We start from the raw sequence: 19520 nt of genomic DNA, 5'->3' as shown, positions 1-19520 counted from the left end.
TTCCACCGTTTCCTACTCTGGGTTGTCTTTTCTGCTTCTTTCCAGTCAGTCTCCCATATTTCTATTTGGATTTTTCAGCACCATCTCATGTTTCTCTCAGGTAAGGCCTCCCTTTCCAGGTCTTGAATTATCATTGCTTTTTTTTTCCCCCCTCCTACATAGGTGTGTTTACAGCCCTACACAAACCCATTTTCACTTCTGGGAAGAGGTGGTCCATATTAGTCAGGCCTCTATCCTTTCACCTGATCATCATGAAAGGCTCTGCCAGGAGCTGGCACTCGGGGCTACAGAGGTACACAAGTCACCACAACAAGAACTGGACCTTGTGGTGATAATAAAATATGTATCAATCAAAATTTTAATTCTGAGGTTAAAGTAATCTATTATAAAGGAAAAATTAAAGGTTACCTTCTCAAGTCATACTGACTCGTAAGGGCCGGTTTCCCGGTTTCAAGGCATATATGTTCCCCACCTGGATAAGACACCTGTTCATCGCAAGATTAACTCAATTTTGCCAGCTGAGTGGACAGGAGCAACACATCACCCGATCCAGGAATCGAAACCACAATCTTATGATCATGAGTCCAACACCCTAACCACTATGCCATGCACCTCCACAAAGTAATCTATTATACCACACTGAGATCCAATGACTGAAACCATCATCATCATCATCATTCAACATCCATTTTCCCTGCTGGCATGGGTTAGAGGGTTTGACAGGAGCTGGTAGGGCTGGGGATGGGGGGGGCACACCAGGCTCCATTGCCTGTTTTGGTATGGTTTCTACAAATGGATGCCCTTCCAAACACCAACTAATTTGCAGTGTACAGGATGCTTTTTATGCAGCACCAGCAATAATGATAGAATAATTCAGGATAGCAGCAATGGTGTAGTAGTAGTAGTATGAGTAAAAGTTACAGGAAGAAGATACAGAAAGTTGACGGATTGAAGATTGCAGTGTGTTGGTGAATGTGGGAGAAAAAGGGTGAATTAGACACCCATCAAACATAAATTGTATGAGCAGCAGCAGCAGAAGAAGAAGGAGAAGGAGAAGAAGAAGAATGAGAAGAAGAAAGAAGAAGAACAAGAGGAAGGAGAAGAACAACAAGAAGAGGAAGGAGAAGAAGAAGCAGAAAGAAGAAGAAAAAGAAGAAGAAAGAAGCAGAAAGAAGAAGAAAAAAGAAGAAGAAAAAAGAAGAAGAAGAAGAAGAAGAAGAAGAAGAAGAAGAAGAAGAAGAAGAAGAATTCTCACCTTTTTGGTTGTTACAAGCAAAAAGGTTGAGATTGAGCACTTTGTAGTTGATGGAATATAACAGGGAGCTGAACCACGTAGGGGCCACCGGTTCTGACTGTTCACTTGTAACAGTCTCTTCTGCCAATGACTGCACTCCTCCTTCCGCGGCAGAACTACTTGAGGTGGTGGTGGTCGTGGTGAGGACCAAAGGTGTTGATTTCTTCTTCCACTTTGGTAAATATTTGACCAGTTCAACCAATGTGTCCATGGCAGTGGTCGACCATTCCAACTGGATGTTGTCCTTCATACCGTTCACCTTAAGTTCCTTACCCAATTTGGAAACCTGAAATATTAAATTGATAAGGGTAAGGTGTGGAGTGAGGCATGGTGGTTGCCATGAATACACACACACACATACACACACACACACACACACTACAGCATTCATGCATACACACATACACACAAGCAGAGACATTCATACACAAGTTCATATGCCACATCAGACACTCACACATACAGAGAAAATACACATTGCACACACACACACACACACACACACACACAACACTACAGCATTCATGCATACACACATACACACAAGCAAGAAACATTCATGTACAAGTTCATATGCCACATCAGACACTCACACACATACAGAGATAATACACCACATTGCACACACACACACACACACACACACTACAGCATTCATGCATACACACATACACACAAGCAGAGACATTCATATACAAGTTCATATGCCACATCAAACACTCACACACTTACAGAGATAATACACCACATTGCAAACACACACACACACACAAATACATAGATATACATACACGTATTATTTGACATCATTTCAGACATGAAATAAACCCCACACTCTTATCAATCCGACCCTATTACAGGTAGACTTCTCCACTGTAGTTTCCCCACAAACACCGTCTTCAATGAGAAAGATTAAGGTAAGCTAAAGAGGGGTTGTATGCCTTTGCTTAACAACACTCTTCTTAATGAAGAATTCACAGTGTATACGCTTTTACTCTTTTACTTGTTTCAGTCATTTGACTGCGGCCATGCTGGAACACCACCTTTAGTTGAACAAATCGACCCCAGGACTTATTCTTTGTAAGCCCAGTACTTATTCTATCGGTCTCTTTTGCCGAACCGCTATGTGGGATCAGGTGTGCTGCTGTACAGGAGATAACATGACAACACCAGCAATTGGTCCTTATTCTAAAATGCCTTCTTTTGACTGATTAACAGAAGAATCAAGAAATGGTTACCCGGATCATAATAATTCCCAAGTAGACAATGTTATCCCAGTAATGTCTCTTGTTGTTGAAACTGTCATGTGACACTTTGACGGTGGCCAGTTGACAATAGACAGACTGGACATCCAGTTCAGCTGAAACATCATAGCAGTCAAGCCAAGAACATTCTGGAACATCTGTGAAGAAAAGAAAAGGAAAAAATGTTACAGTTGTTGTTTAGTCTTACAGCAGCCCTGATCAAGTACATTTACAGTAAAAGACAGTCCAACCATGACCTAGCTGAAGCATATTAAAACATATAGTATATTGAGTGGTACATTTACAGTAAAAGACAGTCCAACCATGACCTAGCTGAAGCATATTAAAACATAATATATTGAGTGGTACATTTACAGTAAAAGACAATCCAACCATGACCTAGCTGAAGCATATTAAAACATATAGTATATTGTGTGGTACATTATGCAATGTGTCCTTTAACAACAGTGATTATGAGGGAGATTTGGTTAATGTTTCTAGCTGGTTGCATGATCACATAGACACTTTCTTATTGGGTTGTAACACAATGTAGAAGGAAAAACACAAAGGAATGGACAAACCAGGTTTTGCTTCCTTGTTCTTTTTTGGTCTGTGATGATGCTAAGTTGACATTATGGCATTGTTTAGCCCTAGGTCAGCCATAATCAAAAGTATTCCAACCATGACCATCTCATCTCTTGGCACATCTAGGACCACACTGTCCAGTGTGTCCTTCATGTTTAAAGACATGAGAGGATCTCGTTGTTATTTCCAACAGACTCTCGTGGATGAGATGAGAAAGGAACCATGATGAGTAGCATTGTAAGTCTTCACAAACCTCACCGGCTTCCTCACATCACCACCACTACCACAAATATAACACCCACTTTTTAGTCAGTCAGTGGACTCTACTACTTCATATGTTCTTAACATTTAAATCCACATCTTAGTCTAAATATCTATGCTCTCTATAATGTTGCCACTTGATTTGAAAATTTTTGTATTAATGGAAAACCTCTATAATTGGCTGATGAGTACTCAGCATCTTAAATCTGTTGTAATACTTACAACATTTAATAAAATGATGTAGTATGAAACGATTGTACCAAATTACCGGAGTCATTCTTGTTGCTTATTTTGATATATTACCATTGCAACCATCACCACACCACATTGCCATCATCATCATCATCATCTGGATATGTTTACAGTACAGTATCCTTGCCCTTCTCTCAACCTGTATTATCCCAAACATCATCATCATCAAGAGACCTTGTCTAAGCTGTTATTGTTTACACATTTCATAGCGTTACCAGCTCAGATGTTTTACTTGAGATTTGGGCTGGAATGCCTACATGGTCCCTTTGAGAGAAAAAATCTGGAAATTTAGCCACACACACACACACAAAACATGCATGTATGCCTATACACACAAATATATATATTTCTGGGTCCCATGCCGGTGGCACATAATAACATCTGCTACACTCTCGGAGTGGTTGGCATTAGGAAGGGCACCCAGCTGTAGAAACCTTGCCAGATCAGATTGGAGCCTGGTGCAGCCCACTGGCTTGCCAGCCCTCGGTCAAACCGTCCAACCCATGCCAGCATGGAAAACAGATGTTAAACGACGATGACTATTTCTGGTAATGTCTGCCATCATGTGTGACCCTTTTCTTTACGACTTTAACACAGAACACACACACACACACACACCCTGCCAAAACACTTCCAAATAACCATTCTCTATTTGATGCATTCACTGTCTGTGGGGGGTAAAAATAACCAAATAAAATTTGAATTCTTACTTTTAATGCCAACTTTGGAGTTCTTGGAGTTCCAGGTAGCTTTCAGGTGTGTCAAACCAAAGACTAAACCTGATGAAGTATATGTTGAAATTCCACACAACACATTGGATAATTCGAGATTAACTTTGTGGTTTATAGTTCTGGACAGTAGCAGGTGTCTGGAATATCATTGAAATAAAAGAATTTCATTATGTAATACAAGATTGTTTTCATATTTTTTAATATTTTCCTTACAAGGACGAGAATTTAACTCTTTTCTTTTTAACAATTGCTCACCCTTCCGAACAACTGAACCATGAATTAAATGAGGGCTTAGTTTTTTTTATCCAAACAAGGAGGTTCCCTGGTTCTCTTCCCAGCCGAGTTTTTTATGCAGACATTCATTTATTCACCCAGCAGATGTTTACACAAGACTGGCTGAGCCACATCAATCTCCCCAGTGTAACCCTATGGGCCTTACAAGTCAACAGTTCTGACTCTCTTCCCCTGGTGAACTTCAGAAAACATGTTTTTGATTACAAAAAAAAAAAAAAAAAGCAGAAATATGGTGTGGTAAGTAGCTTGCTTACGAACCACATAGTTCCAGGTTCAGTCCCACTGCATGGCACCTTGGGCAAGTGTCTTCTACTATAGCCTCTGGCCAACCGCGACAAATCAAAAATTATTCGCATTAATGAAGAAAACAGTGAATGTATTAAAGTAGAAACTGGTGAACTAAGGATGTAGCCGAGTTTACGTATTTAGGTAGTAAGGTAACGTTCTCAGGGGGCACCGACAAAGATATTAAGATGAGAATAAGTAAGGCAAGGACCGCTTTTCACCTGTTAAAAAAAGTATGGAGCGCAAGTGTAATTTCAATAAAGAACAAAATAAGAATTTTTAACACTAACGCAAAAGCAGTATTACTGTATGGGGCTGAGACATGGCGAACAACAGTTAAGTCAAATAAGCAAATACAATGATTCATCAACAGATGCTTGCGTAGTATACTTAAAATTAGATGGCCCAAACACATAAGCAATATGGAGCTATGGCAAAGAACAAATGAAGTTTCGATTAGGGAGCAAATATTTAAGAAAAAGTGAAAGTGGATTGGTAGCACAATTAGAAAAGAAACACCAAATGTAGTGAAAAGTGCTTCACAGTGGAAACCAAAGGGATGTAGAAAGAGAGGTAGGCCTAAGAACTCGTGGTGCGGAATTGGAGAAAGGGGGACATTCATGGCAGAGTGTAAGTACAGAAGCAAAAAATTATGCGACATGGAATTCAATTACAAGTGGCCTATACTCAGCATAGGAGGGTTAAAGGCAGAAAGAAAAGGAAAAAAAAGACGATTTCAATTAAAATCTTCCATCAAAATTTCGTGTTAATTTATGTTCCAAACACTGAATTTATTTCTTTACTGCCCACAAGGGACTAAACATAGAGGGGACAGACAAATGGATTAAGTCGATTACGTCGACCCCAGTGCGAAACTGGTACTTTATTTATCGACCCCGAAAAGATGAAAGGCAAAGTCGACCTCGGCGGAATTTGAACTCAGAACATAACGTCAGACGAAATACCACTAAGCATTTCGCCCGGCGTGCTAACGTGTCTGCCAGCTCGCCGCCAACCACTGGATTAATAATGATAGTTATTTTACCAAATTCTTCCTTATTTTCAAAATGAATTGAAACAATGGTAGAGTATTTCAAAGGATATGTGGTAACAAAGGGGTTAAAGACAGTCACTGTTACTTGGATTGAACTTAAAATGTGGCTGAAATAGAGGGAAGCACCTGATTAAGTGAGACCAAATTTCACTTCCTGGTTATAGCTGTCTCACTTCATCATTGTACAGAGATAAACATGAACATCATGCATCGCCATTGAAGTGTGAATAAGCCAAGATGAAAGTTGATTTAAACCTGGTTTTAGTTTACTTAATGTTCCACTGACATTTACTGACAGAACTTTTCAGACAGCTGTTCACAAAGATATTTATAGCAGGAATAATAGCAGGTAGTAACTGCAGAATCTCACAGAGATTCCATAACCATTTCTATTAATGTTATAAGTATAGCCCAAATTTACATACATTTTATTACATTCTCTGCTATGCTCAAAATGAAAAACACAATATTATCAGAACATCATCATCATCATCGTCGTTTAATGTCAGCTTTCCATGCTGGCATGGGTTGGACGATTTGACTGAGGACTGGAGAGCCAGGGGCTGCTCCAGGCTCAGTCTGATCTGGCAAAATTTCTACAGCTGGATGCCCTTCCTAACGGTAACCACACCAAGAGTGTAGTGGGTGCTCTTACATGCCACAACAATACCTGAAAATCTCAATAGTTTTAAGGGTAGTCCTTTTAATACCTCATATTCAATATAAACAGGTCTTTCAATAGATCTTTTCACCCTTTAGCATTTAAACTGGCCTTGTCCAGCCTGAATATTCTATCTGTTCTGTGTTCAAAATGGTCAGATCTGGCCTCTCACACTTACTCTACAATACCATTCTAAAAATAAACAATCACAACCTCAAAATCTCAAAGCAATGAGATAATGCAGGATTCAAAACATCAGCGTTTAACGTCTGCTTTCCATGCTAGCATGGGTTGGACGGTTCGACAGTGGTTTGGGAAGCCAGGAGGCTGCACAAGGCCCAGTCTGATCTGGCAGTGTTTCTACAGCTGGATGCCCTTCCTAATGCCAACCACTCCGTGAGTGTAGTGGGTGCTTTTTACGAGCCACCGGCACAGGTGCCAAGTGAGGCTGGCAATGGCCACGATTGGTTGGTAATTTTTACGTGCTACCGGCACGGAGGCCAGTCGAGGTGGCGCCGGCAACGGCCACATTCAGATGGTTCTTTTACATGCCACTGGCACTGGTCAATCTGAATAAATAAGCATTAAATTTGACAGAATAATCTGAATGCTGGAAAGTTAATGCAAGGAGAATGATGCAGCACAGAGTCTGTAAACAGCTCGTTAGTTTGTTTCAATCAGGTGGTTGTGCAGGTGCTTCATCAGGAGCCAGGGTAGATAAGACATGACAGTTTTTCAAAAATATTAATGCTTTCAGCGGGAGTTCTTCTATTGCACCTCACCTCGGTTTTCCTAGGATATCCCCTGATTAGGCAAAGTCACCAATTGCTATTGTGTCTTCCGAACCATCAAGAAAACAAATGTGAGCCTAATTGGGTATTTGAATCTAACAGTTTGACTTGTTGGATTAAAACATTTTCCTCGATCAACATCAATGGAAATTGCTGCTGTGATACCAGTGCCGATGGTACGTAAGAGAACCATCCGAACATGGCCGTTGCCAGCGCCACCCCAACTGGCCTCGTGCCGGTGGCACTTAAAAAGCACCATCCGATCGTGGCCATTTGCCAGCCTCATCTGGCACCTGTGCTGGTGGCACGTAAAAAGCACCCACTACACTCACGGAGTGGTTGGCGTTAGGAAGGGCATCCAGTCATAGAAACATTGCCAGATCAGACTGGGCCTGGTGCAGCCTTCTGGCTTCCCAGACCCCAGTTGAACCGTCCAACCCATGCTAGCATGGAAAGCGGACGCTAAACGAAGATGATGATGATGATGAAAGACACTTCCTCACCAGAACCTTTCAAAGTGAGGAAAGTCAGGTTGGCATGCTCGTTCCTGCATCTGTTTTCAAGGAAAGGCAAAAAGGTGTTCACAAGTTTTTAGATGCACACAATAAAGGTTACTTGACTCAACAAACACCCATGTCGGATGAAGTAGATTTTTAGATTCTAAAAATGTCATGGTTTTTTCAGATGATGATGCCATCATAGAACTCATCCTGCACATTCTCCAATACAGTGGCATGGGGACACTGAGAAGCTAGTTGGGACATCCCTGTCACACAGGAAGAGTTTCAGTTTGTAAGACATTGAAGGAGGTGCCTTGACTGGAGTGGACATGTCCAGATAAAGCAAAACTAGGAAACACCATGGTCAAGCAAGAAATGACTAACATTCTAGAAATGTGTAACTGAGAACATGTTTAATGTAGAATACAAAAAACTTTGGACACAAACAAAATTTGTCAACTTTGTAATTGGTGCTGGAGGAATGGAAGGCTAAGTTGACTTTGATAGGACTTGAACAGAGAATGTAAAAGGGCATAACTAAATACAACAAGGCATTTTTGTCCATTGTTCAATCAACTCCCTCAATCCTACTGTTATAAAATAATCAACCACAACAATATTAAAAAAAAAAAAATCAGTTTGAAAACTCACAGAGAAGATTTTTTGGAAGAACTGGAAGGAAGTTTTGGAGCTGTCGATGGCCGTCTGGTAGATTTCTCAGAACTTGACAGAATCTGAGTCAAAATTGACTCCCATTCTTTCATTTCGTCACATTGCCAATGAAGATGGCACGTTGATACATTCACATCCAATAAACTTTGATCTTTATTGATCTACAACAACAACAACAACATTTTATAATTTAAATTAAGTACAACTCTGTTTTCTTTTATAAAGAGAATAATATAAACAATCAGTGTTTGTGCCAAATATTGAAGGTAAATTCTGAGACAGGTGTTCAAGACACAGCTGAGTAATATCAGTACTTGGGGTAAGATGCTGAAGTAGGAACACTGTGATTAGTCACCCAACACCTTGCAGTATCTAAGTCTAGAACTGTCTAAAGCAAGCTGTAGCCAGTGTCTAGCTTTGCACACAATACTCACCTGTAATTTCAAGTGGGATTTCTCCAGGTGGGCATATTCGGAGGACGGAGAGGTCACTATGAACTCTGAAACAAATAAACAACAACATTATTAATAACAACAACATTGATTTCTTCTACAAACACAAGGCCAGCTAAAGGAAATGGGTGGAATATTCCAGGCAGCTAAGGGAAATGGGTGGAATATTCCATTAGTTCCACTTTGGTATTTTTACACAGATGTTCTATTTTATCACACTGCTTTTAGAGGGATGACAGGCAAAGTTGCCATCAACAGATTTTGAACTCAGAACATAAGGGATCACAAGGCACTTTGACCAACCATCCTCCAATCCACTACTGTCTTTTAATAATGATTTCAAATTTTGGCACAAAGCCAGCAATTTTGGAGGAGGGGGTAAGTCAATTACATCAACCCCAGTGTTCAACTGGTACTTATTTTAATTGACCCAGAAAGGTTGAAAAGCAAAGTCAATCCCAGTGATATTTGAACTCAGAACGTAAGTAAAGTCAGAAGAAATGCTGCTAAACATTTTATCCAGCACAATAACAATTCTGCCAGCTTGTCGCCTTAAAATTGAACTCCAGTGGGATTTGAACTTAGATTGCAGACAGTTGAAATTAATACTGCAAGACACTCTTCCAAGTGATCTATGACTGCCATTACATCACCGAAATAACGAAGTCTATTAATAACAACAGCCTTATTAATTTGTTTGCAACAACTTTCACTTCACTTGGAAGCAGTTGCTAACACTGCCAATGGTGATGATGATGATGATGATGATATAAGGTGGCGAGCTGGCAGAAACATTAGCACACCGGGCGAAATGCTTAGCAGTATTGCGTCTGTCGCTGTGTTCTGAGTTCAAATTCCGCCGAGGTCGACTTTGCCTTTCATCCTTTCGGGGTCGATAAATTAAGTACCAGTTACGCACTGGGGTCGATATAATCGACTTAATCCCTTTGTCTGTCCTTGTTTGTCCCCTCGTGGGCAATAAAGAAACAGATGATGATGATGATGACAATAAAAAATTTTTTTAAATACATCATAAAACAGCAGGCCAAACTGTAACAAATGAAGGGCAAAGAACCACCTTCGGATTATATAATGAAAATCAAGGAGTTAGGGGAGTGAGTGGGGGGGGATGAAACTATAAGGGGGAAAAGATTGGTCCTCGACTGAAACATCAGAACTCATTCTGTAATTACTAATTAGGGATATTAACGAACTCACCTTCAATTAACAAACAACCAGAGATGTTGATGTGTTCAGTGCCAGATCTTTGATGATGATGATGTTGGTGGTGGCTCTCTAAGTGGAATGTTTTCAAATTAACAGACAGGTTACTGCAACATAACAGATTACTATAGAGTAACACTGGCAAAGAGATTACTGTACGTAAACAGATGGATTATCATAGATAAACAGATGGAGCACTGCATATAAATATTAACAAGTAGATTGCTATACATAAAAATATTAGATTACTATACATAAACGAATGGATTACTACTGTATGTTAACTTATTAACGACAGACAGATTACCACACATAAACAGATTACTATATTAAACATATGAACAGTAGGCGCAGGAGTGGCTGTGTGGTAAGTAACTTGCTTACCAACCACATGGTTCCGGGTTCAGTCCCACTGCGTGGAATCTTGGGCAAGTGTCTTCTGCTATAGCCTCGGGCCGACCAAAGCCTTGTGAGTGGATTTGGTAGACGGAAACTGAAAGAAGCCCGTCATATATATGTATGTGTGTGTGTGTGTGTGTGTGTGTATGTTTGTGTGTTTGTGTTTGTCCCCCTAGCATTGCTTGACAACCAATGCTTGTGTATTTACATCCCCGCCACTTAGCAGTTCGGCAAAAGAGACCGATAGAATAAGTACTGGGCTTACAAAGAATAAGTCCCAGGGTCGATTTGCTCGACTAAAGGCGGTGCTCCAGCATGGCCACAGTCAAATGACTGAAACAAGTAAAAGAGAAAAAGAGAAAAAGAGAAAATAGAGATACCTAAAAAGCTAGATTACTATATTAACAGATAAATAAACAGATAGATTTTTAGTACCTTCGCCGAAAGAATACAAATTTCAGAAGATGCTCAGATAAGAAACCCTTATTAGTTCTTTTCATTATTCTATCTATTTCATTGCCATGTAAACATAGTTTAAAAAGTTTCGTCTTCCTCATTGTTCTCGCAAGTACAGTGAAGAATTCCGGGTAGACGTAAGGGTCCACCAAGGTTCAGTCCTCAGTCCCCTCCTATTCATCATAGTCCTCCAGGCAATAACAGAGGAATTCAAGACAGGATGCCCCTGGGAGCTCCTCTATGCTGATGACCTTGCTTTAACTGCTGAGTCTCTATCAGAACTGGAGGAGAAGTCTCAGGTGTGGAAGCAAGGATTAGAATCGAAGGGCCTTAGAGTGAACCTAGCTAAAACCAAAGTCCTAATGAGTAGGAAGGTAGACAAACCACAAACGCCTTCAGGTAGATGGCCCTGCTCGATCTATAGAAAAGGCGTAAGTAGAAACTCTATAAGATGTACCCAGTGAAAGCTATGGAAACATAAGAGGTGTAGCAATATCAAAGGAAGGCTAACTGGGAAGATAGCTTTTGTATGTGGTAGATGCTCAGGAGCAACAAACACAGAAAATGTGCAGAGAACAACATCTACCACATTCCAGGGAGAAAAACTAGAAGTAGTTGATAGCTTCCATTACCTAGGTGACCAAGTCAGTAGTGGGGGTGGGTGCTCTGAAAGTGTAGCTGCTAGAATAAGAATAGCCTGGGCAAAGTTCAAAGAGCTCCTACTTCTGCTGGTGAAAAAGGGCCTCTCGCTCAGAGTAAAAGGTAGACTGTATGACGCATGTGTACGAACAGCCATGCTACATGGCAGTGAAACATGGGCCATGACTGCTGAGGACATGCGTAAGCTTGCAAGGAATGGAGCCAGTATGCTCTACTGGATGTGTAATGTCAGTGTTCATACTCAACAGAGTGTAAGTACCTTGAGAGAAAAGTTGGACCTAAGAAGCATCAGATGTGGTATGCAAGAGAGACGACTGCACTGGTATGGTCATGTGGTGAGAATGGATGAGGATAGCTGTGTGAAAAAGTGCCACACCCTAGTGGTTGAGGGAACCTGTGGAAGAGGTAAACCCAGGAAGACCTGGGATGAGGTGATGAAGCATGACCTTCAAACATTAGGCCTCACCGAAGCAATGACTGGCGACCGAGACCTTTGGAAATATGCTATGCTTGAGAAGACCCGGCAAGCCAAGTGAGACCATAACCCATGGCCTAAGCCAGTGGTGTAACCAGCGCATTTATGCATACCTTTCCTTCATTGGACACTAACCTCTGCATGCAAAGGCCTGTTGAGGCAAGTGAAATCGAAATCAAATTCGATGACAGCACCTCATGACTGGCATCCGTGGCACTTGAGTGCTAAGAGCACCATCCAAGTGTGATCATTGCCAGGGCCGCTGACAGGGCTCCCATGCCGGTGGCACGTAAAAAGCACCAATCGAGCATGATTGTTACCAGCGTTGCCATACTGGCACTTGTGCTGGTGGCACATGAAAAACAACATTCGAGCGAGGTCATTGCCAGTGCTGTTGGACTGGCTCCTGTGCTGGTGGCACATAAAAAACACCTTTTGAGCATGGCCATTGCCAGTAATGTCTGACTGGCCCTCGTGCCGGTGACACATAAAAGCACACACTACACTCTCGGAGTGGCTGGCGTTAGGAAGGGCATCCAACTGTAGAAACTCTACAAGATCAGATTGGAGCCTGGTGCAGCCATCTGGCTCACCAGTCCTCAGTCAAACCGTCCAACCCATACCAGCATGGAAAGTGGACATTAAATGATGATGATGATGATGATGAGATTACAATATGTTAATGGACAGATTACTCAACATAAGTATATCTTTATATATAAAAGTCAAGTTGTGTGTCTGTCTCCTGCAATTTAGATTCCTAACTACTCCCACATTTTGCGGTGCAGTTTAACCAAACCCGGGTATCTTATAGTCGTGATTCATATCGAGCCCTTCTGGGTATTAGCGCGCGTCTACGATGAGTCTACGATTTAAAAAAAAATTTACCATAATTTTTTTCCATTTTAATGCATTTTTTTCGCTATTATATAAGGGAAGTAACTCTCTAAAAATGTCTACGATGAGTCAACGATTTTTAAAAAATTTACCATCATTTTTTCCCCATTTTTAATGCATTTTTTTTGCTATTTTTTGGCTATAACTCTCTAAAAATGCTTATATAGTTATTTCCCTTACAAACCCGAGCAACGCCGGGCGATACTGCTAGTTAAATGCTAAAATATCAGCAACAATAAGTTGTAGAAAGAAAGAATCTCAAAATAGAGCTGAACTGTAGAGAAAAAGTCTTGAGAGAAAAAATCCCAAATCAGGCAAGTGTTTCAGCAAGTATTTCTTAACTTTTTTCAAAGAGGATGGGGAGGGGCAAACACCTGTCTAAGGGACAGTGGGTGGGTTGGTTTGGGTTCTTCTCTGAAAACCTTCTGCTGTTCAGCTCTCTTTTGAGTGTTTCTTACCACCTACACTTTTATTGCAGTTGATAATTTTTTGAGCAATTAACTCCATCTTTCAGAGTGTTTACTCTTTTACTTGTTTCAGTCATTTGACTGTGGTCATGCTGGTGCATCGCCTTTAGTCGAGCAAATCGACCCCGGGACTTATTCTTTGTAAGCCCAGTACTTATTCTATCGGTCTCTTTTGCCGAACCGCTAAGTGACGGGGACGTAAACACACCAGCATCGGTTGTCAAGCAATGCTAGGGGGACAAACACAGACACACAAACATGTACACACACACACACACATATATATATATATACATATATACGACAGGCTTCTTTCAGTTTCCGTCTACCAAATCCACTCGCAAGGCTTTGGTCGGCCCGAGGCTATTAGCAGAAGACACTTGCCCAAGATGCCACGCAGTGGGACTGAACCCGGAACCATGTGGTTGGTTAGCAAGCTACTTACCACACAGCATGCAGAATGCTGAAATATTTTTTTTTTTAATCTCTATATAGGAGGTTAACGGTCAAAAGAGACTTTAATCTTATTGTCAATTAACAGATAAATTACTACACACAACAGAGATTAATTAACAGACTAACAGATAAACACACATTAACAGATTAAGAATGAATCATTACAGACATTAATAAATTCATAACTCACTGTACACATTAACATATGAAAAGATTAAGGATTAATTACTATATATAGACAATAATAGATTAATTAAACATTTACCAATATATTACTATATATAATAGATTAATATAAAGTTTACATAAGCAAATACATAAAAAGAACACTGTTCATTATCAGATTACTGTAGATTAACAGATTACATTACATAACCAGATTATCAGATAGATTACTGCAGACAGACAGATTAAGAGATAGAATAAACTATTATATCAGATTACTGTAGATTAACAGATTACATTACATAACCAGATTATCAGATAGATTACTGCAGACAGACAGATTAAGAGATAAAATAAACTATTATATCAGATTACTGTAGATTAACAGAATATTGTACAATAACAGAGAACTGTAATTATACTGATTAATTGATTTCATAATTAATATTAATTCTAGAGAAAAATATATGTATTGTATTTGGTCTGTGAAGAAGGGAGAAGAGTGGTTAGAATGTTATGGGGCCTAAATTCCTTTTAGTTCCTCTCATGTACAATGGCTATTTCTGGGAAGTGGTGGTCTTTTTATTATTGTAGAGAAGGGATGACAGGATATATTCCAGGTTTTACATTGCTGAACAGCTAAGATATCTCTGTCTCCCTGGAGGGGAAACATCACAATCTATTGCCAGTTTTGTTCGTGTAAAGATTTAAAGTCAAAATGTAAGCTAACAATATGTTCATCTGTCACACAGCAACTTGACTCAGCTACCTGAATTGTTTGTGGCACCTGTATTACAGCTAGGTAGACTGGACAGTCAATAGCTATTTTGGTTTTTCCCATGCAACACACAAATTGGAAGTTATAGTGCTTGAACACGCAACCTTTTAACAATTTGCTCAGCAGTTACCCACAACAATTTATTATTGTTGTTGTTGTTGTTATGAGATATTGATTCACTATAACTATGGCCCACAGGTTTGCAACCAGACAAAAATTTTGATCACAATTTCGTCCCATGGCTACCATCAAGATTGCATTTTGGGACTGCTGTCCTGGGACCATCACATTAAAGACACTAAAAGAGAATTAATCAAGACAAATGAAGTTGGGAAACTGAACCGGTTGAGCAACCATGTAGTAGTACTGTCATAGGATTTACTTCATTGCCTTTTGTTTGTTTTTCAAGAACATTACATAATTCAGATTTAAATTTCAGACTGAAATTCGTGTGTGTAATAAATGAAGATGAATGGTCAACAACAGTTCAATACATGCTACAAATGTTTCAGCAGCACAGCAATTTATTTGCAATCAATGTATTACATAAACCAATGTAGTATTACGTTGGCTCTCCTCCTGCAACTCAACTTGATTTCGAGCCGTCTGGGTTGCGGATCCGTGGAATAAGCTGCCAGATGAGATGGTGAAGATGCCAACGACCGCTCGGTTCAAAGTCTCCCTTGACCTCAAGTGGCCTGAACTCTTTACATGAACACCACCCTGTACATAACTCCATGTCCCCCTACATGGCCTTGCTTTTTGCTTTTTGAGCCAAAAAATTAACTAACTAACTAACTAAATCACCAGCCATTTCTTTGGGCATTCTAAACAATTGAAAGAAAAAGACTGAATGTGTGTGTATGTACTTTTTGTTACACACACACACACACACACATACATACATACACATGTATGACACAAAGATACAATACCTATTCTTGGCTTCCTGGGTGATACTGACTGCCAAATTGGAAATATAGAAACCAAATTCCTTTGAAAAGACAAAATTAAGACAGTGACACATACATATTCAATAGAAAATATTAAAAAAAAAAAGAAGTCAAGACAAATCTCAAAATACAAAGATTTCCTTGAATTTTATTGAGAAATGAGATTCTGCGACTTTTATTCATTTGTAAAGTGGATTAAAATAAAAGGTGCAAATTCCATTAGCAAGGGAAATTTAAGGTTTGAAGGTTGAAGAGATGTTTCATCAAAAGTGACACTTTGCACTCACCACAATAATTGTTTGTTTTAACCAGATACTGTAGCATTTTAGTGCTAGGTATGAGACCCTACAATGGCTAATCTCAATGGGATTTCAAAACACAACATAAAGAACTGAAACATAACATAGAGCAAGACATTTTTTCCAACAGTCTAAATATCCTTGGAGTGGATAAACAACATAGACAGTTATAGGAAATTTCGCTATAAACATTTTTGTCATAGAAAATTCAATATAAGAAATTTCATTTTAACCCTTTAGCATTTAAACTGGCCATATCCCGCCAAACGTATTCTGCCTGTTTTATGTTCAAACAGACCAGATCTGGTCTCTCACACCAACCCTACAATATCGTTTTAAAAATGAACAGCTACCACATCGAAATCTAGCTACAAGATTAATGAATGATTAGTTCAAAACAATGTGGATAAAGAAGCATTAATTTTGGCAGAATAATGTGAACACTAAAGGGTTAAATGACTTTTTTTTTAATGTTTGACATTAAATAATCATCATCATCATCATTGTTCGACCGTGGTCGAGACAATGGAATTTACCCTGCTATGCCAGACTTCACGGTCCATCATGGCATTACGGAGGTCCTGTTGCTGGATGCCTGTATCCCTGGAGATTACATCAGGGTAAGAGAGTGTGCGCCCTCTGGTATCGCAAGTAGATGGCTTCCAGAGAAGAGTAGAAATTGCCACGTTTTCAGCTCTACAACAATGTCCAGCAAACTGGACTCTTCTACCTTTCACAAGAGATAACACAGGTGGTAATTTCCCATATATTTGCATTTTGGTTGGCTGACGCTTCCACGAGAGATTTTGAGCTCTCATAAGGAGGCGAGTGTAGGTTCCATCCAACCACCTCTCAAGCTTCTAAATAAAGACTTGCCTATTAAATGGTTTTATAAAACTATTTTTTTTTTTTTACAATTTAAAAAATTGCTGATATATTACATTTCATCTTCCTATATGGCAAAATTTCTGATGGTGAATTTTCTGGACACAAACATAAACAAAAGTAAAACAAGTTCACAGAGCCATAAGATTTCATGGAAGCATAGTACTTACTTTTGGAATGATCATAAAAATATCAGCAGTTTCTTCTGGTGATTCTTTCACCATTTCTTCACATTCAGGAGTTGGGGGAGTTTCTACAAAAGAAACAACACAACGCATCGTCAAACTGAGGCAGCTCTGCCACAACGATATTCTTTAACCATTTCTTTTATTTCAATGGCAAAGAATTACCGTCATTCATTGTCTATAAATACTTCTTCTCAATGAGACTGATAGATCTAGGGAAGGACAGGTTAGTGCAGTGAGTACATCTGCTTTCCAAGCTGGCATGGGTTAGACAGGTCATAAGTGGAAAGAGTCATCTATAACCTATGTTATCTGTAGTCATATCTCAACTATTGTACTATGTCTACAGAGAGTATTTTATTATAAAACCAATACTATAGATGTTTCCTTGTCCTCTACAAGACGGTGATGAAAAGTTGGTGGGTTTGGGTAAAAAAAAATACTGGAGGGTCAATTAATTATGATATTATTCAACATATTCCCCTCTCAGATTCACTGAATTAATGCAGTGGCGCTTCAGTTTTTCTAAGCCCTGTAAAAGAACTCGGAATGCTGGGCCTCCAACCAGGCCTTTCGCAATACCCTTAAAGCCAGGCACTTTTCAGCATCCCCTCGTATATACTAAAGTGACCAGCAAACTGAATCCACACAACTCTCACTCACTTACTCAGTGACCAGTCCTAAACCACATGAGCTCTTCGCTTGCAGAGTGACCACTAAATCCAAACCATATATACCCCATACTCACTCACTGACCAATCCCACACTACATGTCTCTGCACACACCCTCAACTCACTTGCAAAGTGACCAAACAAAACAATGTATATATATATATATTATATATATATATATATACACCAGAATTTTTGACTCGAGTCAAATATAACTGCTCCAAATCGCTGTTAGATTGGCAGGCTTACATAATGGATGCATTTCATATTATATATTACACAAACCTGAAATATATTAAATAATTTCAAACATGTCACTATTTGGTTTGACTTCATTATTACAACTAATACAAACTTGGTGTCAGTATAAACTGGCCAGGCTTGATTCCACTTATGCAGACACTCTAACAATGATTTGGAGTAGTTTGTTAGATTTAACTCAAGTCAAAAATTCTGGTACTGTGCACTGCTCCTTAGCATACCACAAAACATATACATACACACATATATATATATGTATATATGATCCGTGGAATAAGCTGCCGGACGAGATAGTGAAGATGCCGACGACCGCTCGGTTCAAAGTCTCCCTTGACCACAAATGGCCTGAACTCTTTGCATGAACACCACCCTGTACATAATTCCATGTCCCCCTACATGGCCTTGCTTTTAGCTTTTTGAGCCAAAAATTAACTTAACTTATCATCATCATCATCGTCATCGTTTAACGTCCGCTTTCCATGCTAGCATGGGTTGGACGATTTGACTGAGGACTGGCGAACCAGATGGCTGCACCAGGCTCCAATCTGACCTGGCAGAGTTTCGACAGCTGGATGTCCTTCCTAACGCCAACCACTCCGAGAGTGTAGTGGGTGCTTTTACGTGCCACTGGCACGAGGGCCAGTCTGGCTGTACTGGCAACGGCCAGTACTGCCATATACACACACACACACACACACACACACACACACACACACACACACACACACATAAATACACACACACATAAATAAATATATACACACACATATATATATATATATACACACACACATATATATACACACACATATATATATATATATGTACACACATACATATATATACACACACACACACATATATATAGTTACACACATAAATTTATGTCTGTATTAGTTCAGGCATATACACAAACACACATTCATAGACAGGACCTGAAATTCAGTATAGGCTGACTGAAAACTAGCATCATGTACGTTCTTACCTCTTCTTACTAAAGAACACACACACACACACACACACACACACACACACACACAAAGTTTGTCTAGATATCATCTGCTACAGTACCTGTGGATCATTTAGTGTGTAATTAATCATGAAGAATAAGAAGGATGAAGACCTTAAGATGAAGATATGTCCTACCTTCAGCAACTGTTTTCATCTTTACTTTTGGAATACTTCTAAGAAAACCTGAAAGCAAAAACCAGT

General features: G+C 39.6%; 1 protein-coding gene across 4 annotated transcripts in view; it reads right to left on the bottom strand.

The window, feature by feature from the left end:
- Positions 1–19520, bottom strand: part of LOC115224231 (protein KIAA0100) — a 437418-nt gene that overhangs the window by 101509 nt on the left and 316389 nt on the right. For 3 of the 4 annotated variants that reach the window (XR_005003864.1, XR_005003866.1, XM_036513442.1), the window contains exons 9-17: positions 19455–19502; positions 17361–17443; positions 15989–16047; positions 10295–10407; positions 9059–9123; positions 8604–8785; positions 4347–4504; positions 2533–2696; positions 1256–1580 (exon numbers count right to left, since the gene is read on the bottom strand). Coding sequence is in view for 1 of the 4 variants with exons in the window: in XM_036513442.1 (XP_036369335.1) it covers positions 1256–1580; positions 2533–2696; positions 4347–4504; positions 8604–8785; positions 9059–9123; positions 10295–10407; positions 15989–16047; positions 17361–17443; positions 19455–19502 (1197 nt within the window). In the remaining 3 variants the exon portion in view is untranslated. The remainder of the gene's footprint in view (positions 1–1255; positions 1581–2532; positions 2697–4346; positions 4505–8603; positions 8786–9058; positions 9124–10294; positions 10408–15988; positions 16048–17360; positions 17444–19454; positions 19503–19520) is intronic. The other variant, XR_005003865.1, reaches the window with a different exon arrangement.

Source organism: Octopus sinensis, linkage group LG25, assembly GCF_006345805.1.
Source record: "Octopus sinensis linkage group LG25, ASM634580v1, whole genome shotgun sequence".
Classification (NCBI taxonomy): domain Eukaryota; kingdom Metazoa; phylum Mollusca; class Cephalopoda; order Octopoda; family Octopodidae; genus Octopus; species Octopus sinensis.
The sequence above is the reverse complement of the archived record's forward strand: the minus strand, read 5'-3'. Positions and strand labels throughout refer to the sequence as shown.